Below are 26,478 nucleotides of genomic sequence, written 5' to 3'. Positions count from 1 at the left end.
TCCTCAGCATGTGAACTTAGAGGAAGGGAATCAGTATAATCAGGGGGTAGCACACTAGATTCATCTCTCATCGTGCTTAACTGTGTTTCCTCTTCTTGTTCATGTGAACGATGTGCATAGAATTTTACCTCATAGTCTTTAAGGTGGGATGGGGGCTGGGTTCTGCGTCGTGGGCGCGAAAACTCGCTGGAGAGTTGCTCTGACATCCTACTTCTGTGGTAAGCACACTTATCCGGCTCGAAGGACCAATGTTAGGAAGTTTTCCTATCCAGCTCGAAGGACCAAATGTTAGGAAGTTTTCCTATCTAGCTCGAAGGACCATATAAGGATTCTCACTATCTGGTATGCGCTGATCAGGGGATTGTACTCGCCCCAGCGCGTCAGTAAAAACACGATACAGGATTCAGAACAGAATAGAATAGAATAGTATAGAATTGATTGTATATGAGGTGAGCTCCGTGTTCTGGCCTTTTATACACTTGGTGGAGGACGGAGCACTGTGATGTCACGGGTAGCTTGTCATTGCTTGGTAAACTGTATGTCTGCCTCTAGTGGTGAAGCGTGGAAATACAACTAAATAGGAATCCCTTCTTACAGGCAGGGTGGAGTGGGTGGAGAAGAGTGGCAGGAGTGATTTGTGATAGAAGAGTGAAAGGGAAAGTTCATAGGACTGTGGTGAGACCTGCGATGTTGTCTGGTTTAGAGACAGTGGCATTGACTAAAAGACAGGAGGTGAAGCTAGAGGTAGCAGAGCTGAAGATGTTCAGATTTTCATAGGGAGTGATGACGATGGACAGGATTAGAAACAAGTTTATTAGAGGCACTTTGAATATAAATACAATTTGCATTTGAATTTAGACTGGCATGTAGCACGTTTTGGGGCAAAGTGAGGGAGGTGACATTGAGATGGTTTGGAAGAGAGGGCGGCCAAGGAGGAGGTTTATGGATGTGGTGAGGGAAGACATGCAGGTAGTTGGTTTGAAAGAGGCAGATGTAGAGGACAGAGTAGTATGGAGACGGATGACTCGCTGTGGTGACACCTATTGAGAGCATCCAAAAGATGAGGAATATAATATAATATAATATAATATAATATAATATAATAGAATAGAATAGAATAGAATAGAATAGAATAGAATAGAATAGAATAGAATAGAACCCTGTGATATGCTGCAGAGTAAGTGAGATAAACAGAGGGGCCGATACGCTAGAGGGCAGTGTGCACCATTGATCGGTACAAGAGTCTCGACGGCGGAAGACACGTGACCGGAAACGCGTCAGTCAGGTGATCTTTTCAAGCCCGACTAAAACGTTTTCGCTTTTGCAGCGTTGACGGTGGAATTAAAACAGTAAGTACTTCGAGTTTATTACACTCTATGTAATAGATAAATAGATAAATGTGCATAAAGGCGTAAATATTATTTGCATTCGGAAATGTTGTTTCTCGGTTCGCCATTTTCTTGCCGCTATTAGCATGCTAGGTTTAATTAGCCAGTAGAAGTCGTAGGCATTGTGGCAGTGCTGCAGACTGGACTGTATTACTGTACACCAGGCCACACTGACTGACTAATGCAGGGGAGAAGAAGTGTGCAGTTAAATAAGCGCTAAGCTTTTATTTTATATTCTCAGTCTGTTACACTCCATTATCCTTCTGCAGTTCTACAGCACATGCGGTGTGACTTTAGCCCAGGCCTTTCTCTCGTTCTCGGCTTTGAGAGTTTGCGTTTTCACTGTTAGATTAGTTCTTTATTTAAATCTCCGAACATGTTGGTCATTTCTACATATGTACAAGTTTATTCAGCTTTCCTCACATTCAGCAGCTCTCCTTGGCTTAAGTCGGGAATGTCTTAACATCCTACAGCTTTGCACCTAAACACATTTCTCCCACACAGGAAACCCCATTAACCTCCTCTGTCTTTTTTTACTTCCATCCCACATCCCTATCCATCAGATTTTTATTTTCTCTAGTGATTTTTTTCCTAATCTTTAATAATAATAATAATAATAATAATAATAAAGCTCCTGTTGGTTACATACAGATTTCTGAACTCTCATTTGCATGTATTTATATCTCCAGGAATAAAATTAACAAATTTTTTTTTTATCCACCAAGGATAATTTGTTATCTTTAGGGAAATGAATACACAACCCCCAAGCCTGATTGCTCTATATATCAAATTGACCACATTTGCGAGCTGAAATTCTTGGAATTCTGGAAGTCCTGGGATGTGACCCCACACCCTGCTGTGGGGAAACCCGGATAGCTTTTTTCAGCCTCTATACATATAGGATAATAGAGAAAAATGTGCATTTTTTTTAAATCTCTAACACAAATGAAGGCAAAATGCTGTTTAGGCCATTGTTTTACAGTGTGTTTATTCCCTAACTGCAAAATTCACCCTCAAATCTGGTATATTGGTTTGCATAAAGACGGCCTCTTGTCTATCGTTTTATGTCGGCCCCTTTACATCGTTGTAAATTATTAAATTGAGCATGTTTATAGATGCTATTCCCGTTCTGATGTTATGCATCAAATTTCTGTCATTGCATAGTACAGGTACACAGCAACAAAATGCCAAAATTTACTTGTTTAGGCCCTCGAGTGCAGATTAGTATGTAACAGGGCTGCACGATTTGGGAGAAAATATCATGCTGTGATTATTGCGGTCAATTTTGTGATTGCGATAGAATAAATGGTATCAGGAGTCCACTTGATTGGCAATCAAGGAAATTGCACACACATTAGCGATAATGCTAAAATGTGTATTTGTAAAACTTTTAACAAACGAAATAGAGAGAGATACTGGGAAGCGCTGACTTAATACTGAAGACATCCAAACTATGAAACTACAAAAACGTGTTATTACCCTATTTATTTATTTTTTTAGCTTTTCAAAGGTGCCAACTGAAATCTTTGCACACTCTTTACATTCTCTTTCGTTCTCCATATGGTAATTTAATGGAAGAGTTTTCTAACAATCTTGAAGGAGTACCCAGAGGTGTTTAGTGCTTGTTGGCTGTTTTTTCTTCACCTTTCAGTCCTACTCATCCCAAACAATCTCAATTAGATTTAGATCAGGTAATTGTAAAAGGCCAGGTCACTCTCCTTCTTGAACAAATAGCTCTTATATAACATAGAGCTGAGTTTAGCGGTCATTGTCTTTTTGGAAAACAAATGTTGGTCCTATTAAGTGCAAACCAGATGGGATTGTATGTCACTGCAAAACGGTGTGGTAGGCATGCTGGTTAAATGGGCCACAAGCATGTCACTCTCACAACTCCTCCTCCATGCTTACAGTGGGAACCATAATTTCATAAATCCCATGTAGAAATATAAAGGGCACCACTGTTAAAACCAAAAACCTCACATTTGCACTCACCAGACCAAAAGACACTTTTCCACCAATCTAATGACCGATTCATTGTGTTAGTTGGTTCTTGTTGTTTTTACTAAGTAATTCATTTTATTTCCCTGACACAATTTGACCATGAATCCGCTGTTTCCGAGGCTGGTAATTCTAATAAATGTATCCTCTGCAGCAGAGGTAGCTCTTGGTCTTCCTTATCTGGCACTGTCCTCCTGCACTTGGGAATACATTTTAAATTCTTGAATTTTTTGGATTGACTAACCTTCAAGTAATTATGGACTGGCTTTTCTGTTTAATCTTTACTTTACTGATTGTTTCTTGCCATAATATGAATTTCTACAGTGGTTGTAGTAGCACTAATATGGCTATTGACTGTACCCAGCCTTCCTCTGTACAAGACAACTGATGATTTAAAGCACGTTAAGAAGGCAAGACTGTCACAAATGAACTGTTGATGAGGCATACCTGTTCCAGGTAAAAATCTTGTGAATCTGATGAGAGAATGCCATGAGCGTGCCAAGCTGACAACAAAGTTAAATGTAGTTACTTTGGACAATCTTAAATATAAAACATATTCTGGGTTATTTCAAAGGTTTTTGTTTACTCGATAATTTCCATACAATTCTTTAAAAAGTTTGGATGTCTTCATTAGTAATGTACAATTTTGTAAATAAAAAACTAAAGAAAAAACACTGAGAAGATTAAGAAGGTGTGTCTATGTATTTGACTGCTAATTTACATTATGTACAGAACATTTTTGTGCAGTTTCCTGTCAGTGTGCTGACTCCAGGCATAAACGGCATAAAATCTTATGTTGTGTTACGGTGTTAGTGAGCGTACATCGGAAGTACACTCCAAATCGGAAGGCATTTTGGGTCCAGAGTGTGAGACAGTATGAATTTAAGTTCACACAGAATTAAAACGCCACTACAAACTGGCCTTCACTAACTCGTATTCACTGATTGTACAATATGGTTTTTACTGATGTTTTGTGGTGATTTATTTATTTTTGGCTTGTAGATATTTCGGAAAGCATTTTAACTTCCCTGAACTTCCCACTTCCTTGAAAGCCTCTTGTCACAATTACGTTTGTGGAGTGAAATTTGCATTTAGCCAGTAACAAGCATATTCACACGTTCACGTGTTGTGGAAAACACCCAACACTCGCTTCAGTTAATGAACACCATCACATTTCCCAGTCGATCAGCCAAAGAAGCTGAAACCTATGGCTTGTGTTCTTGCCATTTATTCTGTTCAGTTCCGACTTAGGTAAAGGAGTTCATAAGAATTCGGGAAAAGCATTCATTCAAAATAAATAGCCATCCTTTTCATTGGTGCATTTAAAGCATGCATTAGTTTGTTAATTTTTCTCTGGGAGAAGAAACCCAATTGGATTTTGACCCTGTGAGGTAATTCCTTGTGTTTCTTTCACATGTCGTTTCTAAATCACCTATTTAGGGAAGATGTTCGATATTGTAGGCTCACTTGTTCAAAAAACAAAACAAAGGACCTCCATCCTGGAGCCATAACAAATAAACGCTTTACATTGTTCTGTCTTTTTCTGAATTTCTACCCATTTGAAGTCAATTGTCTATTGTCTGATTCTAATTCTAAAATATATATGTATAAGCTGGTTCATGCCTCCATGGTTTTCCTTCCTGGCTGTGATATACAATGCTTTCTTTCATTCCTGGTCATTTTAAACATGTACATATTTCTATCCTTTAACCGTTCTCTCCGATGATCTTTACTCGAATCTGTCATAAAATCCATATAGTCTTTTCTGTAACTCCTGATGTTTTGGGTCATGTTGCAATGTATTGTCATGTTTTACTTCTTTTCACTGTCTAAATATCACTGACTTGCTTAGCTATGGCACTGCTAACAATTCGAATAGATTAGAAATCATTGCTCCGTTGTCTTTCTGCAGACCTGTTTCATTCAGTCATAGAAGAGGATTTGTCCGTTCTCACCGTTGGCTTATCTTTGACTTTTGGAATTTTGTCCACGGACCGTCCTCTTTTGGGACCAATCGATCAGCTCCATCGTTCTTTACTTTTATCGCCTGTCTGAGGTCGTGTCGCCTCTCCCTGTCATTTTTGAAGCAATGTCTCAGAAGCTGACGCCGGACAACTCTCAGAAAGGCTTCGCCGTAGGCCGGGGGCTCTTGGCCGCCGCCGAGACTCTAAACTTTAGCATGAACGAGTCTCGGCCCGATCCGTACAGTTCCTCGTCCCAGCAGCATGGAGGATTGATGGGATTGGGTGGAGTAGAAAGCCAGGATTCCTCAACCATAGCCCCTCGTCGTGTGGGCAACCATCTCAGCAATACCATGAAGCTTTTCGCCAGCCTCGGTCTCTCCCCCAATGACTTGGACGCGCTGGCCCAGGTGCCCGAGGAGAACATCAGTGTGGATACGCTACCGCATCTTATCATGCAGCTGAAAAACCGGAAAGCAGAAACCAGTCGACTTGAACTGCTCTCTCAATCGCTTTCCCCAGACCCCTCATACAGAGGCGGTCGTGATGAGTGGGGAGACGTGCAGGGAAGACGTTCCTCGACTTCTACTAGCCAGAGCCGCACTTCTCAGGCTGATTTTGGCTACAGTTCTACTCAAGATTTATCCTCCCGCAGCTACGATATGCTTGATTACGGGAGCGGTGGCAGCAGTCGAGATCGCCAGTATTCTGAGCTTTCCACTGACCGCTATGGTGGTTTAGGCACGACCTCATCTTCATCGTCCAGCGATCTCTTTATGCAGAGGCGGATGGGATCCCCATCTCAGGGAAAAATTCAGGATTTCTTGGGTGTCATGCCACACATGTTTCCCCATGTGTGCTCCCTTTGTGACTTTGACGTGCATTCTTCCATGGTGAGTAGTTCAGAACAGTTTCTTTCACACTTCAGCTTTTTTTTTCTATCCCCCTAAACATATCAGCCACATGGTGAAGAACACCTGTGTCCAAAGCTGTTGGTTCAATTCAGTGCATCTTGGTTCTCGTCCAGTGTGTTTAATATGTGGTTCTTACAGTAGTCCATAGTCTTCTACAGATTTTTGCTACAGTGATCAAATTCAATTATAAATATTGTAGTTGAATATCCTCTTTAATTCAAATTTGTTGTCTTGTTTGAGAGGTCAGCCTATATTAGGGCACATTTGTAAGAATTTTCCTTATTATTGAATTAAATGTTTTTAATCAGCTGGACAGGGTTACGGTAACTTTTGTTAATGTAAAAAAAAAAAAAAAAAAAAAAAAGTGTGTTTGATCTTTGCAGGAATGGACTCAGCACACAACTGGGATGCGGCATGCCGAAAACCGGAGGGTCCTTCTGCAGCTGTATGTCCACCATGACATCCATACAGTTTAATTTGCTTTTAGGTTTAATTTATTTTTATAGCTTGAGCGATCAGTTATTAGCAAAAATCCTTACTATAGGTCCACTGTCATTGCAAGAGCGGCCTCTAGAGGCAAATTACTGACGCCACATCCTGTTTGTTTTACACATGATGCTGCAAGAAGAGCGTTATATTGTATTTATTAATATAGAGAATGCATTCATATTTATTTTACTTAACATATTTTTACACCTACTGTTGACCCATGTTATTTTTTTTCCCTTTTCTCTTGTTTGTAGGTATCCAGAGTGGGACCCTCAAATGCCCTCTGGCCGAATGTATGTAAATCCTACCTTTTTATAAATATGCATTACAATGATTGACAAATTAATGGTGAAAAATAAAATTGTGGCTCTGCTCTGGTTTGGATATTTATGTAAAGGGGAAAATAACTTGTGGGCCAACACCTTACCAAGATACTTTCCGTTTGTGAATGTGGTATTGATAGGAATGGATACAGCAGGTCATGTCTACTGATCTCTGCCTTTCAGCTTTTCATAGCATAAATATTTTCTTTCGAAAGCAAGATTTCTGATGTTTAGAGTATTTCCATTGTCTGTTTCAGGTCAGATTCTCTCTCTCTGAGCTCAAAGAACCGATCAGATGGACTACTGGGTGCTGCTCCATCATCTGCATCATCTATGAGGCAGCGAACTAGCATGGGTTCAAACTGGGGTAATTAGTCTGTGTACAGTTTTGGTTTTGTTGTTTGTTACTGTTGTTTAAGGTCTAACTATTAAATTTTTTTTTTTTAAGGATCTACATCAAGCATGAATATCTCAAACAAATCATCATATTCTGTAACACCCAAGGTAATAATGCCATTAAGACAAAATTATGGTGTTACATAATTCTAAGTATTTTGTGCTACTTGTTATTAAAATGTCATTTGATATACAACTTTTTTGTTTTTGTATTTTGTCATTATGTTGCAGATCAGAAGCAGGGTAGTTGTGGTAAAATATGACGAGAAGCCAAAGTTATCTGCTTTGTTTGCTTTAGCCAGTCGTTTCGGGGCCATTCGGGAACACCTCGTACTCAAGAATAAGGTAACGCACCCCATGGAATTTCTCCCCGTTTTTACACTTCACGAAATTTCATCTACATAATTTGTATGTAAAGGTTCCCTAGAATTTTGGTTTAGGACTTAAAATGAACATACAGAGCAAACAGTCTCATACATGCGGAGCACTATTTTGCATCCAGTAGATTATCCTGTGGGTTGACGTTGTAGATCTTATGAGCTTTACAGTAAGAGCATGGTGAAAAATGAGACAAAATAACCTGGACAGATATCACCCTAAATAAATAAATAAATAAATATAAATATATATAAATATATATATATATATATATATATATAAAAAATATGGCATTATCTACTTTAGACAAGTCATTTTTAACCTGAAGTTCAGATGTATTTTGTAGCCATGCAGGAATCATTCTATATTTCTTAAATTCGTGCAGGGTTTTGGTCATTAACCGATTAAACCGAACATGCAGTCCTGAGATTTATAAATTTTTTATTTTTGCTTCAGCGTTTTTACTCCCGTTTCTTCGCTAGGCTTTTCTGGAACTTATGACACACGAGGAAGCTGTCGCAATGACCAACCACTACCAGAACAAGCCTGCTATTTTACATGGGAGAGAAGTGAAGATTTACTTGTCCAAGGAGCTGCTGGTGATTGAGGTTAGACCACAATGTAAAGACGTTAAAGAATATAATTTTGCATTTCATACGGTTATTCTTCAATAACTGCTCCCAAACATTGTATTTTAGCAGCTGTACTGTAGGTTTGCAGTCTATTATATGTTTGATGAACGTTTAGTTTAGCTTTAAAAATATTTTTTTTATCTAATTTTAGATATTTCATATTGTATAAAAAAAAAAAAAAAAACAATGTGAAGGCTTCATGATGCTTTTTTTTTTAATTACTTAATTCATTTATTTTTACTGTAAAAAAATAGTTAATGCAAATACGTTTTACTGCAGAAAAACGACAGGCCAGAGAGGGAGAACAGACCTCGAGATTCCGGGCCAGTGGTGTTCTTTTCCAATTTGCCACGAGAGACTGAGAAGAAAGCAGAGCTGCTCACAATAGCCCGCAGATTCGGCACCGTAGTGAACCACCTGTTTTTAAATGATCAGGTAAATCTACCATTAACCCTGTTTTTCTAATGGTCAGTCTTTCAGTGTAATGCAGGGGCCTGTAAATGCATATTACAAGTTTTTATTTTTTTTTATTATTTCCTTTTTCCAGGCATTTGTGCAGATGAGTAACTCTGAGGATGCAGAGATGTTGGTGAAGTACTACACTATCCATCCACTGACCATAAGTCGTAGGACCATACATATGAACATCTGCACCAAATACAAGACCTTAACGTGAGTAACCGGTGTGTATATAAAGTAGCCGTGTTTGGGACTAACTGCCTGAGAAATCTAATAAGACTATTATCAAAATGTGTTTTAGGGTCAAACCTGGTAAAGGAGAGCAGTTAAAAGAGGACTTGGAAGAATGTGGTCCGAAGAACAGCAGCAGTAGAACAAGTTCCAAAAGTTCATCCAAGCCCCAGAGAAGCTCAAGCGCCAGAACTAAAGAAAGCTCGTACGAGAAGGCACAGGAGTCAAAGCCTAAGGAAGAGGAAGAGGAGGCCCTGGCCGGAGCAGGCTCTGGCGATGAAGGGGAAGGTGTTGTGGAAGCTCATGATGAAGAGGAAGAGACCATTGCTGAAGACCCGGTGACGGAGGAATCTGCGACTGCACAGCCAGATCAGGAAAGTGCCATGGAGTTTGAGAATTCAGCCATGGAGCCAGAAAAAGAAAATCTTCAAGAAGGTGATAAGACGGGGATTCCCGAAGAGGAACCAATTGAAGAGACCCATCAAACAGAGCAACCATTGGAGCATGACGAAGATCAGGAGCAGGAGGACAACACGGAAATCAAAGAATCAGAGGGTCAGGATGATGCGGAGCAGGACGAAGGTGCTGCTGATGATTCTCTTGAGCAGGTGAGTGGAAAGAGCAGTTAAGTTGTGTATTATTAAGAAATCTACATTTTACAATATCTGGCTAGAATCTGCTGTTCCAGGACCTGCAACTGTACACCTGAACAGTCATTGAGTCACTCGGTTAGAAATTCAACTCATGGGCAGAAGTGTAGGGCTTAGACACCCTGCCCTGCACCCATCACAGTTTACACAGCACATTGTTCAGCTTTCCTGTTTGTCATCAGATGATTATAATGTTTTGTCCTTCTGTGTGGTAATAGGAGGTACCTGAAGAATGTGATTTCCCTGAAGACTTTGATGAGTTTGTTACTCTGGATGAGCTGGCGGAAGAGGATGAGGCTGAACGGGTCGACTCACGATCTAGAGATCGAACTTCTTCAGGTTCTGCTTTTTAATGCTTTTTCATATTCAACACCAATAGATTATTCTGGCTAGTTCTTCTTACCAGCTGCCTGTCCTTGCAGTCCTATGTTTGAGATGATTATGTATCACTAGCTAACCAGACTTGGTTTATGAATATATAAAATATTGTAATACTGATTAGAGCTGTATCCAAATGTTATTTATTTACATTTTTTAAACTCTATTTTTTAGGTAGATCCAGGGACAGTGGTGTAAGTATTTCACTTTATTTTAAATTTATATATATATATATATATATATATATATATATATATATATATATATATATATATATATATATATATATATATAAAAAATTTTTTATCTTTGTGATAAGATCTGGTATTAAGTTTTGCTTTTTAGTTATACTAAACTATTAAAGGCTTGTAGGTAATATGCAAAGGTAGCAGTAAAAGGAAAGCTAAAAATTGTTCCCGGGTTCCTAATTTTCAGCTTGACTTTCTCCACCCCCAGATTGAAACGGTTCTTTCATGGTGCTGTAAATTACAGTGGATATTACATTTGAGACTATTTAGCAGTAGCAGTTTAATTTCACTCAATTGTAGTTGAAATAGTGCATAAATTAATTTATGTACGGAAGTCTGTCTTATTTTTGCAAAACACCAGTTAGATTACATTTAAATTTATGGGGAAATTTGTATTAAAGTTTAATCTAAACCATTAATCAGAACCTTTGGACAGCCTCTGAAAACCCACCAAGTTCTGAATGTTATGCAGTGATTGAGTGTCAAGGCTTCTGGTCTGCATGCAAATTTCATGGAATTTCCCCGAGGAAACTGTTATAATAAGCCTTGTGTTTTTACAGGGCTTGAGAGTCGTCAATGTGGTTGGATTCAAACGCAGCTATGGTTATCTGGATGAGATTCTATCTTTGGCAAAGCCTTTCGGGAAAGTTGTACGACACTTGGTTCTGCATTCCAGGCCTGAGGTGAACTTTTTAATCAGAAATAATATTAATCTAAGTAATATCCTGCGGGGTTTACATTTTTTGCTTTATACTCGTTGGTTCCTACATCTACCATTATTATCTACCATTCATTATTTTCCTGATTCGGTCTGGGTATATACAGACGGTCCCCGGGTTACGATCTTAGGATGACGATAGCGATATGACAAAATGTAAAAAATATAAAAAAATTCACGCAACAGGCGATGGACGATACGTCAGACACGCAGCTGGGATCTCTCGCCATATGAGATGACCTACGCTCTGGGACAAGTTGTCTTAGTGTGTAGTTTTTTCTGTTTCAAACAGCAATTTTTATTATAAAAGTATGTCTTCCAAGCGCCCAAGTATGTCGCCTGCTGGTAGTGTAAAAAACGAAGAGGAAAGCCATTAGTGTGGAACAGAAAATTACAATTGTAAATCAGCATGAAGCAGGGAAGACAGTTATAGCACCATCTTCGGCTTAAGATATTTTTGACTTACGGTGGGGTTATCGTTACGTATCTCCATTGTAATTAGAGGACTACCTGTATTTAAGTTTCACTAGTAGACATTTCGAGAGAAGAGACCTGCATGTCAATCAATAGCAGGCAAAGATTGAGCCACTGGCATCGAGTTTACTGAAAGTTGATAACTGAATAATCTCGAAATCAGAAATCATACAATATTATGTATAAATTCTCTGTATAGGGGTTGATGCTGTAGCTAATAATTTACAGAAAATATGGTGTTCATATTATCCCATGTTAAAAGAAATACAAGTATAAAACATTTCTATTTTAATGTCAATTTTAAAAACTAATCAAAATGGGCCCTTTTTCAAATCTGTTTTTGTTTTCCATCAATTTACTTCTAAATGCCTTGGTCATTGCTTCAAAGAACTTTGAGAACCATAATTTCTCAGAATATATAAAAGCTTATGTCATCTGTGTCATGTTTTGTTGTTAAGGCTTTTCTGGAGTTTAGCACTGAACAGGAAGCCAGATCAATGGTTCGTTTCTACAATGGAAATGTCATCCCATCTGTGTGTGGAAAAACAGTCAAAATTTACCATTCGATGACCTACGCAACCATCCAGGTGAGCCGCATTATTCTTCTGCACAGCGAAACAGTGGATCTGATTCGAAGTGAAATGTCTGACATGTTTGTCCTTAAACACTATAGAGCGGCAAAGTCGTCTATATTGGACACATCCCTGCATTTAAAGCATCAGACTCGTCCTTTTTGAAGGTTGCAGAGCCATTTGGGAAAGTCAGACGATACTATCTGAATCGGTCACGCAATGAGGTAACTAATTAATCGCTTTAGTGCAGTTCTCTACCTTATTATTCCTGTCTCATGTATTCGAGTGTAATAATGGCTTCATGTTTTTGCTCACAGTGCTTTATTGAAATGGAGAGGGGTGAGGACGCGGAGAAGTTTGTGGAGTCTGCTCGGCTGAATCCAATCAAATTCGAAGGCAAACGCTTGCTTGTCTACATCAGCAGGAAGTACAAACAACTCAAACATGGGTTAGTGCTTACTTTCTATTGTTTCAATTAATTTTCTGAATAAACACCCTGTATAACACTCTCCATTTACAGTCATATTGGGGGAAAGTACATTTTTACATAATAAAAATCATCTGGTCCTTAGCAGGTCTCAAAATTTGTTAATCCGTCCAACAGCTAAAACTAGACCAGAATTGGGTAATACAACAGGATGAGTGATTCCAGCACACCAGAAAATCTACAATAGAATGGCTGAAAAACATCAGTCAAGGTGTTGCAATGGCCAGAAGTCCAGGTCCCAACTTGAAATGAATTAAACTGTTGCGACAGGACTGCTATGAATAAACAAATACCCACAAACCTCAATGAAATGAAGCCAAAATTGTAAACATAATGTGAGAGACTGATATTTCCTGTGAATATATTTCATGCTGTTTGACACTTTTACATAACAGACACAGGCCTCCAACCTCAGACGACAAACGGGCAGCCAAAAGAGAGCACTCTGAGGAGACAGAGGAAAACCAGAGCGGGTCCCCATCGAAAACTACCACGGTGCTAGAAGAGGAACCGCCAACCAAAAAAGCTAAAGAGGAGAAGCCTAGCGAAGAGACAACCATGATTGTACCAGAGGAAGAGGGTCAGGTGGAGGAGAAGGAGGAAAAAGAAGAGAAGGAGGAAAAAGATGAAGAGGAGGAGGAGGAGCAAAGGGAAGAGGAGAAGGAGGAAAAGGAAGAGAAGGAGGAGGATGTCAAAGCTGAGCCTTGTGAGAGTATTGCTGAAGTGAGCAATGAGCACACTGAGGAACAAAACTCTGATGGAACAGAATCTCAGAATGAAGAGCTCAAACCAACGGTCAGTATTTTGTATTTTTTTTTTCTTTCTTTTTTTCTTCTTTCTCCGTGCCTGCACTAGTTGGAAAAAAGTCAGCCTTTATCTTTGCTTTTAACTTTCTCTCTCTGCATTGAACAGAAGGTTGAGAGTGACATTGATGTTCCTCCTACGGAGTCTTCATCCGTTGCATCCTCTGCTGCTGTGTCTGAGAAGAGCCAAGAGCAGACTGAAGCCCCCACACCTCCAACGGAGTCTGTTAAAAAGCCTCAAACCACTATAGATGCTCTCGGTCCATATGAGCCAAACGTCCCTGTGGGTAAGATATCGTTTTAGAGTCAAAGTCAAAATCTAATTCATATACCTATACTTGGGTGATGGTGTAAGTTTATTCCCAGAACTCTTACCAATTGGCAGTTGTGGATGAAGTACACAAAGCATGTACTTGAGTAAAAGTAGAGATACAGTAGGTAAGATATTCCTCCAGTAAAAGTAGTTCCTTTGAACTTTCAGTTTAGTCAAAGTACAAAAGTATTTGCTCCTTAATGTACTTAAGTATCCAAAGTACTATAATTTATTATGGCTATAATGTTCCTATTATAATTTTATCACATTACTCTTTGCTTAGTCAACTTAGTTTTTGTGAAAAGACTCTAATGTTACTCTTAGCACACTAATCTATTATTAGAATGATATTAATGAGTTAAACACTGATTAATATCTAATAAATGATCATGAGCCCAAAACCTTCTTTTAAACGACTTAAAAAAAATTTAATAAAAAAATTTCATGCAAATAAGGCCACGGGTGCTGTGGCAAGTTAGTCATGTGTTTCTTCCATCATTTCCTCCTCTCAAAATGTTCTGCTTGATGTTAAACTGATGCTGAACTGTATGTTCGTGATAACTAGATACCAGCAAGTGGCAATAGCGGTTCTAGGTTGAATGACGCCCCCTGGGTGAACCACGCCATGACCCAACATCTCCCCATTGATTAGTTTCAGCTCAGAAAAGCTTTTCTCTGCTTCAGCTACATGGATGAATAAGAACATATTCTCAGAGTAGTCCACAAATTTGGATGCACTGGAGATTCCCCCTTACTGAACTCAGTACAATCACAGAAACCTGTATGACATCACCTCAATTAAAGTTACCCAAATCAATACTTGCTGTTTAACTACAATCCAACTAGACTAGTTAGGCTGTAATTTTGTTGCTTTACACATTATGATCAACTACATGTTATGCAGCTAAAATAAATGTTCTCGCTCTGTGTGAAACACAGCATTACCGAAGTACTATATAGTTATTAGCCTATTTCTATTTCTATATTCGTCCTTGTCCATGTTGATTAGTGTATAAAAAAAAAAAAACTTGTCATGTATTAATTTTGAACAGATTAAAATGTGCGATTAATCGTGAGTTAACTTATGACAATCATTTGAACCGATTAACAGCCCTAGTAAATATATAATGAGAAAATGTTCTTGACGTAAAGTTTTTCCTCTGTTTATGTGTAAAGTGGTGCTGATTGAGAACTAACTTTGCACTGTTCTTTCAGGTGTGGAGTTTGTGAAGATGGGCTACTACTGTAGAGTGTGTTTCCTTTTTTACTCCAATGAAGACACTGCTAAAAAGGTGCACTGCAGTAGTCAGGCACACTACGAGAAACTCAAGGTGATTTCATGTTTATCGTAATTAGTCTGAATATCTAAAATCTGTATAAACTGACGGAGGAAATATAAATTAAAACGACTTGTTTTTTTTTCTGCTTTCTAGAAACACTTGGAAAAGGAGAAGGCCAAAGCACAGAGCAATCGTGAGAAGAACTGAATAAGGAGGAGTGTAATTGGTGCTGTACAGTATTTGGATGTGAATTAGCTTTAGTTTGCGTGGTCTTTATCATTGGAGGGTTGATTTTTAGTGACATTTTTTTAGGTTGATTCTATAATTTACTGACTTTCTTACATGTGTATTTGAGATAAATAGAAGAACCAGAGCCCTTTTATGGCTGATTTGCTTGTAATATTTTTTTTATTTTATTTTTTTCTCCCCGTCAGTTGGTTAGTTTTCAACCTCTTAAGATTAAAGGCATTCCTCACACTGGCTTTCTTGATTGTGACCACATCTTTGTCATTTATTCATTTTAATTAACTTTTTTTTCCCCAGCGACACAAGCGGAGAGCAGATAATTCCCTTACTCTCATTTTCTCAATTTCTACTTACTTTTCTTTAGAAAATCTATAAAAATACAGCAAAAGCTTACAGTAACTAAGCCTAATGAACATTTATTTATTCACCAATTGTTTGCCATTCTTTAATAGCACTATACATTATTTACTATGATCATTTTCGAAGAAATAAAAGGGCTCTTGCAGAACTGAAGCATTGTCAGAACTGTCTGGTAATCAATTAAATTACTATTAATTCTTTCAATTCTGGAACACTGCATTTCAATATATGGGTGTTTGCACATTTTTGGCAAAAACACTTTTGATTCTAGTTCATGCATCAAAAGTGTTTCCTGTGTCAAAAAACTTATTTTTTGGTTTCCTCAGTCTGTCACTTGTTTTAGTGTACACGTTTGGGTAGTTTATTTACAAGTGCAATAACAGATAGGGTGTTTCTGTTTATAATAAAATTAACTCAAAGCATTTTTACTAAAACAAAAACGTTTAACTCTGCAACTTTACTCTGGATGTCTATGTGCAAACATCACATCAGGTAAAGGAGCCAATTTTACAAACTAAGTGCAAAAACTAACTTCAGTTTGCCTAAAGATTTTTTTTTTGCTGGCTACATAAATATCAATAATTTGGTGAGTAAACCTTTTTTATTTTGTAAGAATAAACTTGTATAGCTGGAGATTCAGATACTCAGACTGAACTATTACTGAGAGTGTAATTAGGGCCAAGCACTGAAGGTGCATAGGCAATTCACTTGTCTTTTAAAAAAAAAAAAAAAGTCTTTCTATAGGAGCTCATAGACTCATGGGCTGTGAAGGAACATTTTCACCAAATTTGGTCAAAGGCATCTCCAGGTCGAGATGAACCCAATGCAGCATGTGTGATTTGAGAATACATTATATTAAAACGAGTAGAACTGATCTTGTTCTTGATCTTCAGAGTAAACCTCAACAATTTGTCTTGCTACTTCTTCAGTTATCATCATGTTTGTCTCACATTAAGTGGAATCCTTGCTTCTTGTTTGTTCATCTTTATGCATTATAGTATAATGCATAAAGATAGAATTATCGGTACCATATTACTGGTATAATGATTATACCAGTAATATGGTACCCCGATGAGGACTAAGAGCATGCAGATAAGCTTATCTGAGACGCTTTTTGACAGTTTGAGCAGAAATTCTTTGGTTATGCAAAACAATTGGTGCAGCAGCTGTCCGGGTGGCTGACAATCTCAGACAATCTTGGAGGTGAAGATGCTGGATGTGGAGGTCCTGGGCTGGTGTGGTTACACGTGGTCTGCAGTTGTGAGGCCGGTTGGCTGTACTGCCAAATTCTCTGAAACGCCTTTGGAGACGAATTATGGTAGAGAAATAAACATTGTTTACGAGCAACGGCTCTGGTGGACATTCCTGCAGTCAACATGTCAATTGCACGGGCCTTCAAAACCATTGTGCTGTGTGCTAAAACTGCATATTTTGGAGTGGCCTTTTATTGTGGCCAGCCTGAGGCACACCTGTGCAATAATCATACTGTCTATAATCAGCATGTTGATATGCCACACCTGTGAGGTGGATGTGCTCACTAACACAGATTTAGACAGATTTGTGAACAATATTCGAGAAAAATAGGCCTTTTGTGTACATAGAAAAACTCAGATCTTGAAAAATGAGGGCAAAATCAAGTGTTGCGTTTATAATTTTGTTCAGTATATTTACCACACATTTCTGCTCTGCAACATTGTAATACCCCTTTTAGTAAACAACATATGAAATATACAACTTTTCCCCACCAAATATAAAATTGCAAGTGATGTAGTTTTATCTCTAGTCATAGGGAGGCTTTTACTTTGCCTCATTTCCGGTTCCCTTCTGTATCCGGAATTTCCATTAGCTGTTTTGCTTCGCCGAATTCTTTATATTTTCACCAAACGGTATGTCATATCTGTTTAATAGTTTTGTGAATATTTTCTCTATAACAAGTTTGGTTTTAGTATTTATAAAAAAAAAGGTGAAAACCCGAACGGCTATCTGTTGTTGGCTGTTTAGCTAGCTAGCTGTGTAGTGCACTAAAGAGAAAAGCTAATACATATAGCTCGTATAGACGCAACATTTTATTTTGATGATCATCTCTTTTATAAATAGTTTCCCAAAACATGTATATTTAGGGGAAATAAAAAAATATAAAACATTTCTAAACTCTAATATAAAACATCTTATTCTTGGCTCTTCTCAGTGCATTATGTCTTTGGCATCTGTGCAAACACTCCACACAAAATTGCTGCATCTGCTTTAGGTTATGATCTCCATCTTCCCCGGTGTCATGCACAAGTCTTTTACAACATAAAAGAATAAGACTATTTTGAAAACATTAAAGAATATGAGTATTAACAAGTGTTATATCAATATTAAAGTCGCTCTAAGGAAATGGTTTGGAAAAACATGACGTTGTATGTAATGTTGTTACTTTGTATGACCTTGTTAAGGAGATTGTTGATTAAATAGATTAGATGAGACGGAATATATGATTACCAGTATTATTTTGGAGATTTTATGATGATTTTAAATGTTTATTATGCCTCCTAATTCTAGATTCGTGCATTATTTTGTTATGCACCGTACAGACAAATGAGCGTTACTTTTAAAAAGATCATCATCTTCTTGTTCCGGCTTCTCCCATTAGGGGTCGCCAAAGCGGAACATTCGTCTCTATTCCCATTTTCTTCTACATCTGCCTCTTTCAATCTTTCAGAGATATGTCGCCAATTAAAAGAGCATTATTACTTTCATTTTTTTTCATATTTATTGCTACCAAAATCAATATATCAATGTAATTATATAATCAATAAATGATAAGTAATAAATATAGCGCACTCTGTGCAGCACGCTGTTTCATGTGTAAAAACAAACAGCACATGGTGTCAGTGATTCGCCTCTAGAGACCGCTCTCGTAATGACAGCTGACAAGAAGCCGGAAAAACTACCCGTATAAATTTTTGCCGATCGTTTAAGCCTATCAACTATCTGCGCCTCGACCTCTTTGGAAATTTAAGCTCGAAAGCTAACCTTTATTTTTAAAAGCAGATATGATATGAGTAAAATACATCTAAAATTACATCTTCTAAATATCTCTGACATTGTTCAGAGTGCCTTAACAAATGTGGGGGTAGGCCGTAGTTTCGGGGACCTTTGCATTACACTGATCACACACATCTACAGTATAGATCAGTTCATATAATTACTGCTGTGACCAGCTGATCTGAAGCTGTTCCATTCCCCTGTCCTTTATTTGGTCATTGTAAAAGTATGACCCAAGAGTATCCATGGTACTGCTACAGTGCTGTTAAATCCTCCAATCTAATTCTGGTGGTAGTTCAAATCCACAGTATATTTTCTTTACATATAATTATTGATTTGTTGAAGATTGCTTTAAGAAGTAGTACCATTTGTGGAATGAGTGGCAGGGGGTCAGTGCTTTATAGTGAATGTATGTTTTCCACCATGGAAGAGTCCTCGGGACTGAAGAGTTTCCGCTTTGTGGTTTCTCTATAAAATAGCAATATAGATTTTTTTGGGCTGAATCTATTTGACTAAATAACTTGTGTGGGTGTTTCAACTGAAAAGATAAAAAAACTCGTCTAGTTGACGTTATGTGACATTAAATGTAACTAAAACAGTTTGAGGGATTTGTACAGTCCTAACGGCAATGTGATTCTACAGTCATACGACTCTAGATAGGAACCACCTGACTACTAGATCTAGCCAGCTAGGGAGTCGCAATTGTTAGGATAGCCTTGTAGGAAAAACTGTAACTGTTTGTTTTCTTTTTCTAGTTGTTAATTCATTGTATTTAAGAGGTGAATATATTTCCATTTGGTGCGCTTATTTGGCAACAACAGGGGTCTAGTCTTCACCACACTCTTAAATTCTATTCATCTTTAAACATACCAGTGAAGAGACCTTGATTTTTGAAGATCTTTACTAAATACATGCCTGACATTTCTTCCAGAACAGGAACCAGCATCTAGTTAGCCTTGCAAATATCAGCACACCCATTTCAGAATCTGTGTGATGGTATGTCAGACATGATTGCGTTGTTCACCAGCACCTGAATCGCACGCTGATGCTCGGAGGTAAGTCCGAGTTTGTTGGCTCGTTACTTGGCTACGAGAAGGACCATGAGTGCATGATTTTATTTTCTTATTGACAACATTTATCGACAGGTGAATAATAATCTGCAATTCGACCAGCATCAACTCCTCTTCCTTGACAGCATAATGTCTCATAAAAAATACCCCTATACGAGTACAGGGGACGACTTTCTGTCTCATCAAGACATGTATCCAGATTCATATCAGAGGCAGTACAGTTCGCATCAACCAAGTTCTAGATCCATGTCTCAGGAGCAAAAATGCTCTACATCATATTCCGACAGAACTGAGGAATCCCCTTTCCATGTACCCGGGATGGCTTTGTCATTTCTTCACAGCTGTGGACTGGACTCAAGTGACATTGCCCATCTTGCTGAAATTCCGGCGCATCAATTCACCGGTGAGACACTCTCCAAACTGCTTTCACAGATCAAAGAACGCAAACTGTCCAGCAGTTCATCATCTAGGCCCAGCACAAGTCAGCCTCTTGATGTCACCTCGACTTACTCCTGGGAGGGGAGCAGCCTCACCAAACCTGTTGAGTATCCCATCGAACTTCCTGCGCAACCGGTGTACCCTCTTCCTCCAGAGCAAGTTCAAACTTGGCAAGACCGATGGGGGAATCCTCGACAAGTTAATTCTTTACCCACAAATACCAGGAGTAAAAGCAGCAGTGTTTCAGACTACAGTGTGTCCAAGGACAGTGGCCCATATTGTGATATCAAATCACCAGAAACCTCATCACGCCCTTTTGTTGATTCCGGACCGAGGCCTTTGCTTTCTCTGAAATTAGAGCCCCCTTTTCCTGTGCCTCCAAGAAGGGAGACCTCAGACTTCAATTGCAAAATTCCCACAGCTTTTCCTCACGTGTGTTCTCTCTGTGACCTCTCTGTGCGTTCTACAAAGGTAAGTAGTTTCCTGACTTTTCATACAGCTATCAATTCCAACTCATCAGCAAACCAGCTAAAGATGTAAATTAATATCAGCTTTGGACACTCTGGTAAGTTTATTGGGGAAACACTGTTGCTATAATGTTTGTACTGCAGCCCTTGTTTTTTTTTTGTTGTTTTGTTTAAATATATATATATATATATATATATATATATATATATATATATATATATATATATATATATTTTTTTTTTTTGTTGTTTTTGTAGTTTTAAGTTAATATTGATATTTTAGTAGTTGATATTGTAGTTTAAGTTTGGGAGTATGAGATAGTCAGTCATGTGTAAAGCTGGTAACCTCTTCAGATTTAAGTGAAGAGCACTTAATTTCACTTTCATTTCATTAACTGTATCTGGTATATGATTCTGTGTGAATGGGGATTTTTGTTTCCCCCTTTTTATGTGTAGGACTGGAGTTTTCATGTTCAAGGTAGTGAGCATACAAAAAATCAGCTTAAATTAATGAAAAGGTAAAGTGCATTCAAGCTGTGTGGCTTTTATGTCATATACCATATCAAATCATATCATATCTCATATTTTGGTGGTCAGCCATATTGAACATTTCTAATTATTTCGTATAGGTACCCAAAGTGGGCACATTCTGTTGAATCGGAAATAAGGTAAATACATCTAATATAAACAACTTTTACCATTGTTTTTGCTGATATGAATTGAATCAGACCACACTTCACTATTTACAATAAAATCATACTGATGTAACACTGTGTATCTGACAAACCTTGAGACATGATCCTGAATTAATACAGGCATCTGCTTCATCAGTCTATTTAATTTTACTATTATACTGTTAAATATTAGCGTATCCATTTCCTTTAGCACAGTGCATTCCTTTTTTTCTCTTCTACCTTTGCTGTTTCCCACTACACTGCACTATTACAAAACAAATTCAAAACATGTCATACTGTTACAGAAAGAGAGGTACATAACTCAAACGTTATATTCTTGTCGTTTCAGGACTGAAAACGCTGAAGGTAAAAGTCAATATCACTCGACGCTCAACTACATACACACAAGATGACTCAGCATAACTTTTGTGTGTTGTGTGAAGAATTAACATAACTAATGCAAGTTCTGTAATACTAGAACAAATAGCAGGGTTACCATAGTGCAATACCTTGAAAAAAATTTTTGTTACAAAATAGTTTTGAAAGATTTATAACCATTTTCTTATTACACTTTGTGTCTAGTTTACAAGGTACCAACCAAAACAGAGGCTTCAGACTTTAATGGCGTCGTTCCCCCAGTTTTTCCAAACTTGTGCTCTCTCTGCAACATCACTGTCTTTTCCGAAAAGGCAAGTAGTCTTCATAGAAACATTTCTTCAGATTTCATTCAGCTCTTGTATTCTGTACAATGGCAATAAAGTTGTCTAATCTGGAGGCATTACTATATTATCTCATCTTTATATATGTCAGACATTAAAAACAGACATTAAAAATCTCAATCTTAGGCTGAATAACGAGATCATGTTTTATATACTATATATACATACTTGCATACATTGAACTGCATTTTTATTCACACTGTATGTGACTGATGAACACTACAGTAATTATGTGCAGTAAACAATGTCTTGCTTTTTTTTTGTAGGACTGGTCTGGACATATTATTAGTGGCCAGCATGCTAAGAGTCAACTTGACCTTATGGGAAAGTAAGTCAAACCAGTTTAGAAAACCAGTTCAGCAGCCTTATTACTGAAATAAATTTTTTAACTTTAATTATGAATTAAAAATTTTTACAATAGAAAATATACACCTTCAGTAGTTATTGTTAATGCATTGTAGATTCTAACTACTTTTCTAACTACTACAATTTAATTACTGATGGCCGAACTCAAAAGAGTCAAATTACTGGTTTATAACCTGATTAACAACAGGGAATTCAGTTGTCACGGCAACACAGTTGTATAAACTGTGCAGAGTATAAATAAAACTAGAAAAATAGTCCCAGGTGTATTTAAAATGTTTTATGCATTTAAAACGTGTATTTAAAAAAAAAAGTTATGTTTCTGTAGGTACCCAGAGTGGGATGGCACTGTCAAATCTTCTAGAAGGTAAACAAATAGTAAAATGAAATAAATAAAAATGTAAGAACTTTAGAATGCACTTAATTTGTAGACTAACTCTTGAATTTTTTTTTTTATTATAGAAATGATGGTCACACCTTCACTCACATAAGAGGTGCAGGAGCTTCTCCTGAGAATGTAAAAAATGTTAGTAAATATCATTATATATCATCTAGTAATTGTGTTGTTTCTTGTTCAAGATGGAGCTTAAAAACAAAGTACTTCAGACATGAAGATGTCACAAGTAAAAGTTTCTGCTATTTATAGTTCTATAATTTAATGCAGCAGTTAATTGGTTGTTTTTGTTTGTGTGTGTATGTTTTTTTTTTAGCCAAATTCTCGAGTTGGGAGCTTCTCTCACACCCATGGAAGATCCAGCTCAGAGAGGCAGAGGGACTCTCCAAGTCCAAGAAGATGTTCGTCAGAGAGGACTCATTCTAGCACAAAGAGACAACACTCATCAGAAAGGACTCGCTCCAGCCCCAAAAGAAGATGCTTGCCACAGAAGACTTGTTCGAGCCCCGAAAGAAGACTTTCGTCAGAGAGGACCCACTCATCTAAAAGTCATCAGCAAGAAGTTCCTCAAAAATCCAAGACAAGCTCTAGACCTTTCTCACATTCATACCTTTCCTCAAGCTCTCCTGCAGAAGTTAAAGCTACAAAGCCAAGCACATTTAAAGAGATAAAGAGAAGCGCAAGCAACGACTGTGTTAAAAATATGCATTCAGACGGTGACCTTGAAGTGCTAGAAGCTAAAGCAGATGATGGTGAAGAATCGGCACATGATATTAAAGATAATAAGCCTACAACATGCGACCAGGAGAATGTGCCATCAGAACCAATTGGCAAAACAGACGCTCATACACAGGAACAAGAAAAGACTGGAGAAGAATCTCCAAATGCTGGTAGATCAGAAGCATCAAAGAATTTGAAGAAGGGCCAAACGTTTAAAGAGCAAGAAATACAGGTACTTTTAAAGAAACTATTATACAGCATAAACACTGACCGCCCATGTTTGAGAAACATCTTATCTAATCATGTATTTCTATTTATGGCATTTGCTCAATGCCCTTATCCATAGAGTCTTACCAAAGTGCAGTGAAGTTTCTTCCAATCAATTCATCCTGCTACTGGTTCTATAGGTCAAGAATGCCATCAAAACAAAACAAAAAATTTGAATTTATTTATTAAATAAACTAAGTACATCAAGAAGAGACAGGTCTTTAGAGGTTGTTTTAAGACTGACAGTGATTTAGCTGTTAGAGGGAAATGACAAGCTACTGAGGGGCCTGCGTGGACCGAACTGAAGGAGTATTCGGCATGATGGTGTGAGATGAGCTTTGTGAGAGAAAAAGTACAGTTGGTTGTCCAATGAATAGACCATACTTGTGTGCATCGACTAAAGCTGAGATCTGTGAGTTCTTCAGGGAGATCATATGATCCAGAAGAGAGGAATAAAATGAATAGCAGTGATATTATAAACCCATGTGAGGATATGTAGACTTGTTGCAGTGTGTGCTGTGTGGTCTGAGCACTGACAAGTCAACTCAGTTTCTTTGATGGACCCTTGCTAAGTCTGTTCTAAGTGGAACCCCGTCTTGGAAAACCTCTGTATGATCCTGGCCACAGTACTGTAACTCAGTGTCAGGGTGTTACAGATCTTCTTATTGCTTAGAAAATTTTTGTGGAGAGCAACAATTCTAATTCTGAAATCCTCAGAGAGTCCTTTTCCATGTTGAACATCCAGTGGTCAGTATGAGAGAATTGTACACAAATTTAAACTGCTTTAATAGAAGATACAATTTCAAGCGAACATGAACATGATGAAGAGGACGTGTGGCATTGCATGGTTAAGCAGCATACAGCTGTTATCACTTAGGTTGTACCCATCTTTGTTGCCAGTTATTTATTTTATTTTTTTGAACAGTAATGGCTGTATGAGTTATTTTCAGAGGACAGTAAATCTGTACTGCTAAACAACCTGCACATTAACTACTTTAAAATATATCCAAATTTTATTTCTATAGTATTGTCCCTTAAGAAGATATACTGAAATGGTTGCTGAATTGTGAGGGGTGCACTGTAGGTGTTGGTGTCAGACAAGCAGGTTTAAGGTTTAAGTCACAGAATCTCCTGGTCACCTGGAATTTTCACAAACAGCAAAATGGTGTGAAAGAACAAACCAAACCAAAAAACATGCCACAATCAATTGTGCAGTCACATGGATAGATAAATACGTGACTGAGCAGGTGTACAATTGTTCAACCCTATAATTTTCTAAATTGTAAACAATTTAGGTTTTAACTTTCTCTCTCTGCATGGAACAGAAGGTTGAGAGTGACATCGATGTTCCTCCTACGGAGTCTTCATCCGTTGCATCCTCTGCTGCTGTGTCTGAGAAGAGCCAAGAGCAGACTGAAGCCCCCACGCCTCCAACGGAGTCTGTTAAAAAGCTTCAAACCACTATAGATGCTCTCGGTCCATATGAGCCAAACGTCCCTGTGGGTAAGATATCGTTTTAGAGTCAAAGTCGAAATCTAAACGCAGGCCTGATACTAATTGTGAATTAATTATAGTCTTGCATGTGTATTTACTGCCTTGAACGTCTCTACAAGTATTACAACTTGGAATTGAAAATTGACTTAATATTCAAAATTTTAAATGGCATGATATTTAAGAATCAGAATAAGCCAAAAAGAATATGAATATGTGCCAGAGGTACAGTTTTTTCTCTGTTTATGGAGAAAGTGGTGCAGATAAACAGTGGTTCTGTTTTTTCAGGTGTGGAGTTTGTGAAGACGGGCTACTACTGTAGAGTATGCTTCGTTTTTTACTCCAGTGAAGACACTGCCAAAACGATGCACTGCAGTAGTCAGGCACACTACGAGAAACTCAAGGTGATTTCATACAGGATCATTCTGAAATAAAAACTTAAATATTGCAACAAATGCAAGCTGTATTCATTCAAATGCAAACTTGTTTTTTTTTCTGCTTTCTAGAAACACTTGGAGAAAAACAAGGCCAAAGCACAGAGTCATCGGGTGAAGAATTGAAAAGTGAAAAATGATTGGTGATATATTTGATTTTGCATGAGCTTCGGTTTGCTTAGTTCTCTCGTATTGAAGGGCAGTTTTGTCTATTAATCAAGCATCGTCTTTCTTACATGTGTCATTTAAAAAACTGGCCCCGTTTCAAATAAAAGAGCCGAGCCATTTTGTTTGTTGCTTGTTATTATTTTTTTGTTTGTTTGTGTTTACTTCGACTCATGTTAACAGTAAAAACATTCCTGATGTAAAGACTTCATGAATACAATCATTTAAAATATTTTTGCTTTGTACTTTTTTTCTTTTGAAATATTCCCTTTCTCATAAAGCATTAACTGAAATGTGAACATTTGGTTTTCAGGTCAGATTAAATGGTTTTTTTAGTGCTCTCAGAAATTCTCACATTTTCCTACAAATATTTATATACAAATATTTATAGCCCTCTAACCAATCATTTGGAATATTTTGTGCTGCCACAACCCTTATAATGACAAATGATAAAAGTACATACAAAAGAAACAAAGGGTAAATTGTTTCTGCCTGTAATGAAATGTAATATGTATTTTATCATATTACAAAAAATAGGCAAAACTTTA

At 37.7% G+C, this 26,478-nt stretch overlaps 2 protein-coding genes across 6 annotated transcripts; both read left to right on the top strand.

Moving 5' to 3' along the window:
• The first annotated feature begins 1,255 nt into the window (after positions 1–1,255).
• Positions 1,256–15,574, top strand: LOC124385802 (matrin-3-like). Its single transcript, XM_046849137.1, has 21 exons — positions 1,256–1,349; positions 5,299–6,240; positions 6,645–6,706; positions 7,005–7,043; positions 7,331–7,440; positions 7,522–7,577; positions 7,701–7,814; positions 8,330–8,455; positions 8,759–8,914; positions 9,027–9,151; positions 9,240–9,777; positions 10,038–10,158; positions 10,372–10,391; positions 11,006–11,128; positions 12,096–12,224; positions 12,311–12,433; positions 12,527–12,657; positions 13,092–13,491; positions 13,609–13,786; positions 15,028–15,143; positions 15,246–15,574. Exons 2-21 carry the CDS (start codon positions 5,476–5,478, stop codon positions 15,297–15,299), a joined length of 3,486 nt encoding a protein of 1,161 aa, XP_046705093.1. The 5' UTR covers positions 1,256–1,349; positions 5,299–5,475; the 3' UTR covers positions 15,300–15,574.
• A 1,919-nt stretch (positions 15,575–17,493) lies between these two features.
• LOC124385803 (matrin-3-like) lies at positions 17,494–26,162 on the top strand. 5 transcript variants are annotated; one of them, XM_046849139.1, is made up of 14 exons: positions 17,494–17,584; positions 19,660–19,783; positions 19,874–20,707; positions 21,160–21,221; positions 21,333–21,371; positions 21,727–21,743; positions 21,960–22,066; positions 22,363–22,424; positions 22,788–22,826; positions 22,922–22,985; positions 23,170–23,805; positions 25,166–25,343; positions 25,620–25,735; positions 25,838–26,162. In XM_046849139.1, the coding sequence occupies exons 3-14, from the start codon at positions 19,928–19,930 to the stop codon at positions 25,889–25,891; spliced, it is 2,154 nt and encodes a 717-aa protein (XP_046705095.1). In that variant the 5' UTR covers positions 17,494–17,584; positions 19,660–19,783; positions 19,874–19,927; the 3' UTR covers positions 25,892–26,162. The 5 variants fall into 5 exon arrangements, with proteins under 5 accessions (XP_046705095.1, XP_046705099.1, XP_046705094.1 ...); XM_046849140.1 differs by having other exon boundaries at positions 17,499–17,584; positions 19,665–19,783; XM_046849143.1 differs by lacking the exon at positions 19,874–20,707.
• The last annotated feature ends 316 nt before the right edge of the window (positions 26,163–26,478 follow it).

The sequence above is a fragment of the Silurus meridionalis genome, chromosome 5, assembly GCF_014805685.1.
Source record: "Silurus meridionalis isolate SWU-2019-XX chromosome 5, ASM1480568v1, whole genome shotgun sequence".
Classification (NCBI taxonomy): Eukaryota; Metazoa; Chordata; class Actinopteri; order Siluriformes; family Siluridae; genus Silurus; species Silurus meridionalis.
This window is presented reverse-complemented; position numbering and strand designations above follow the sequence as displayed.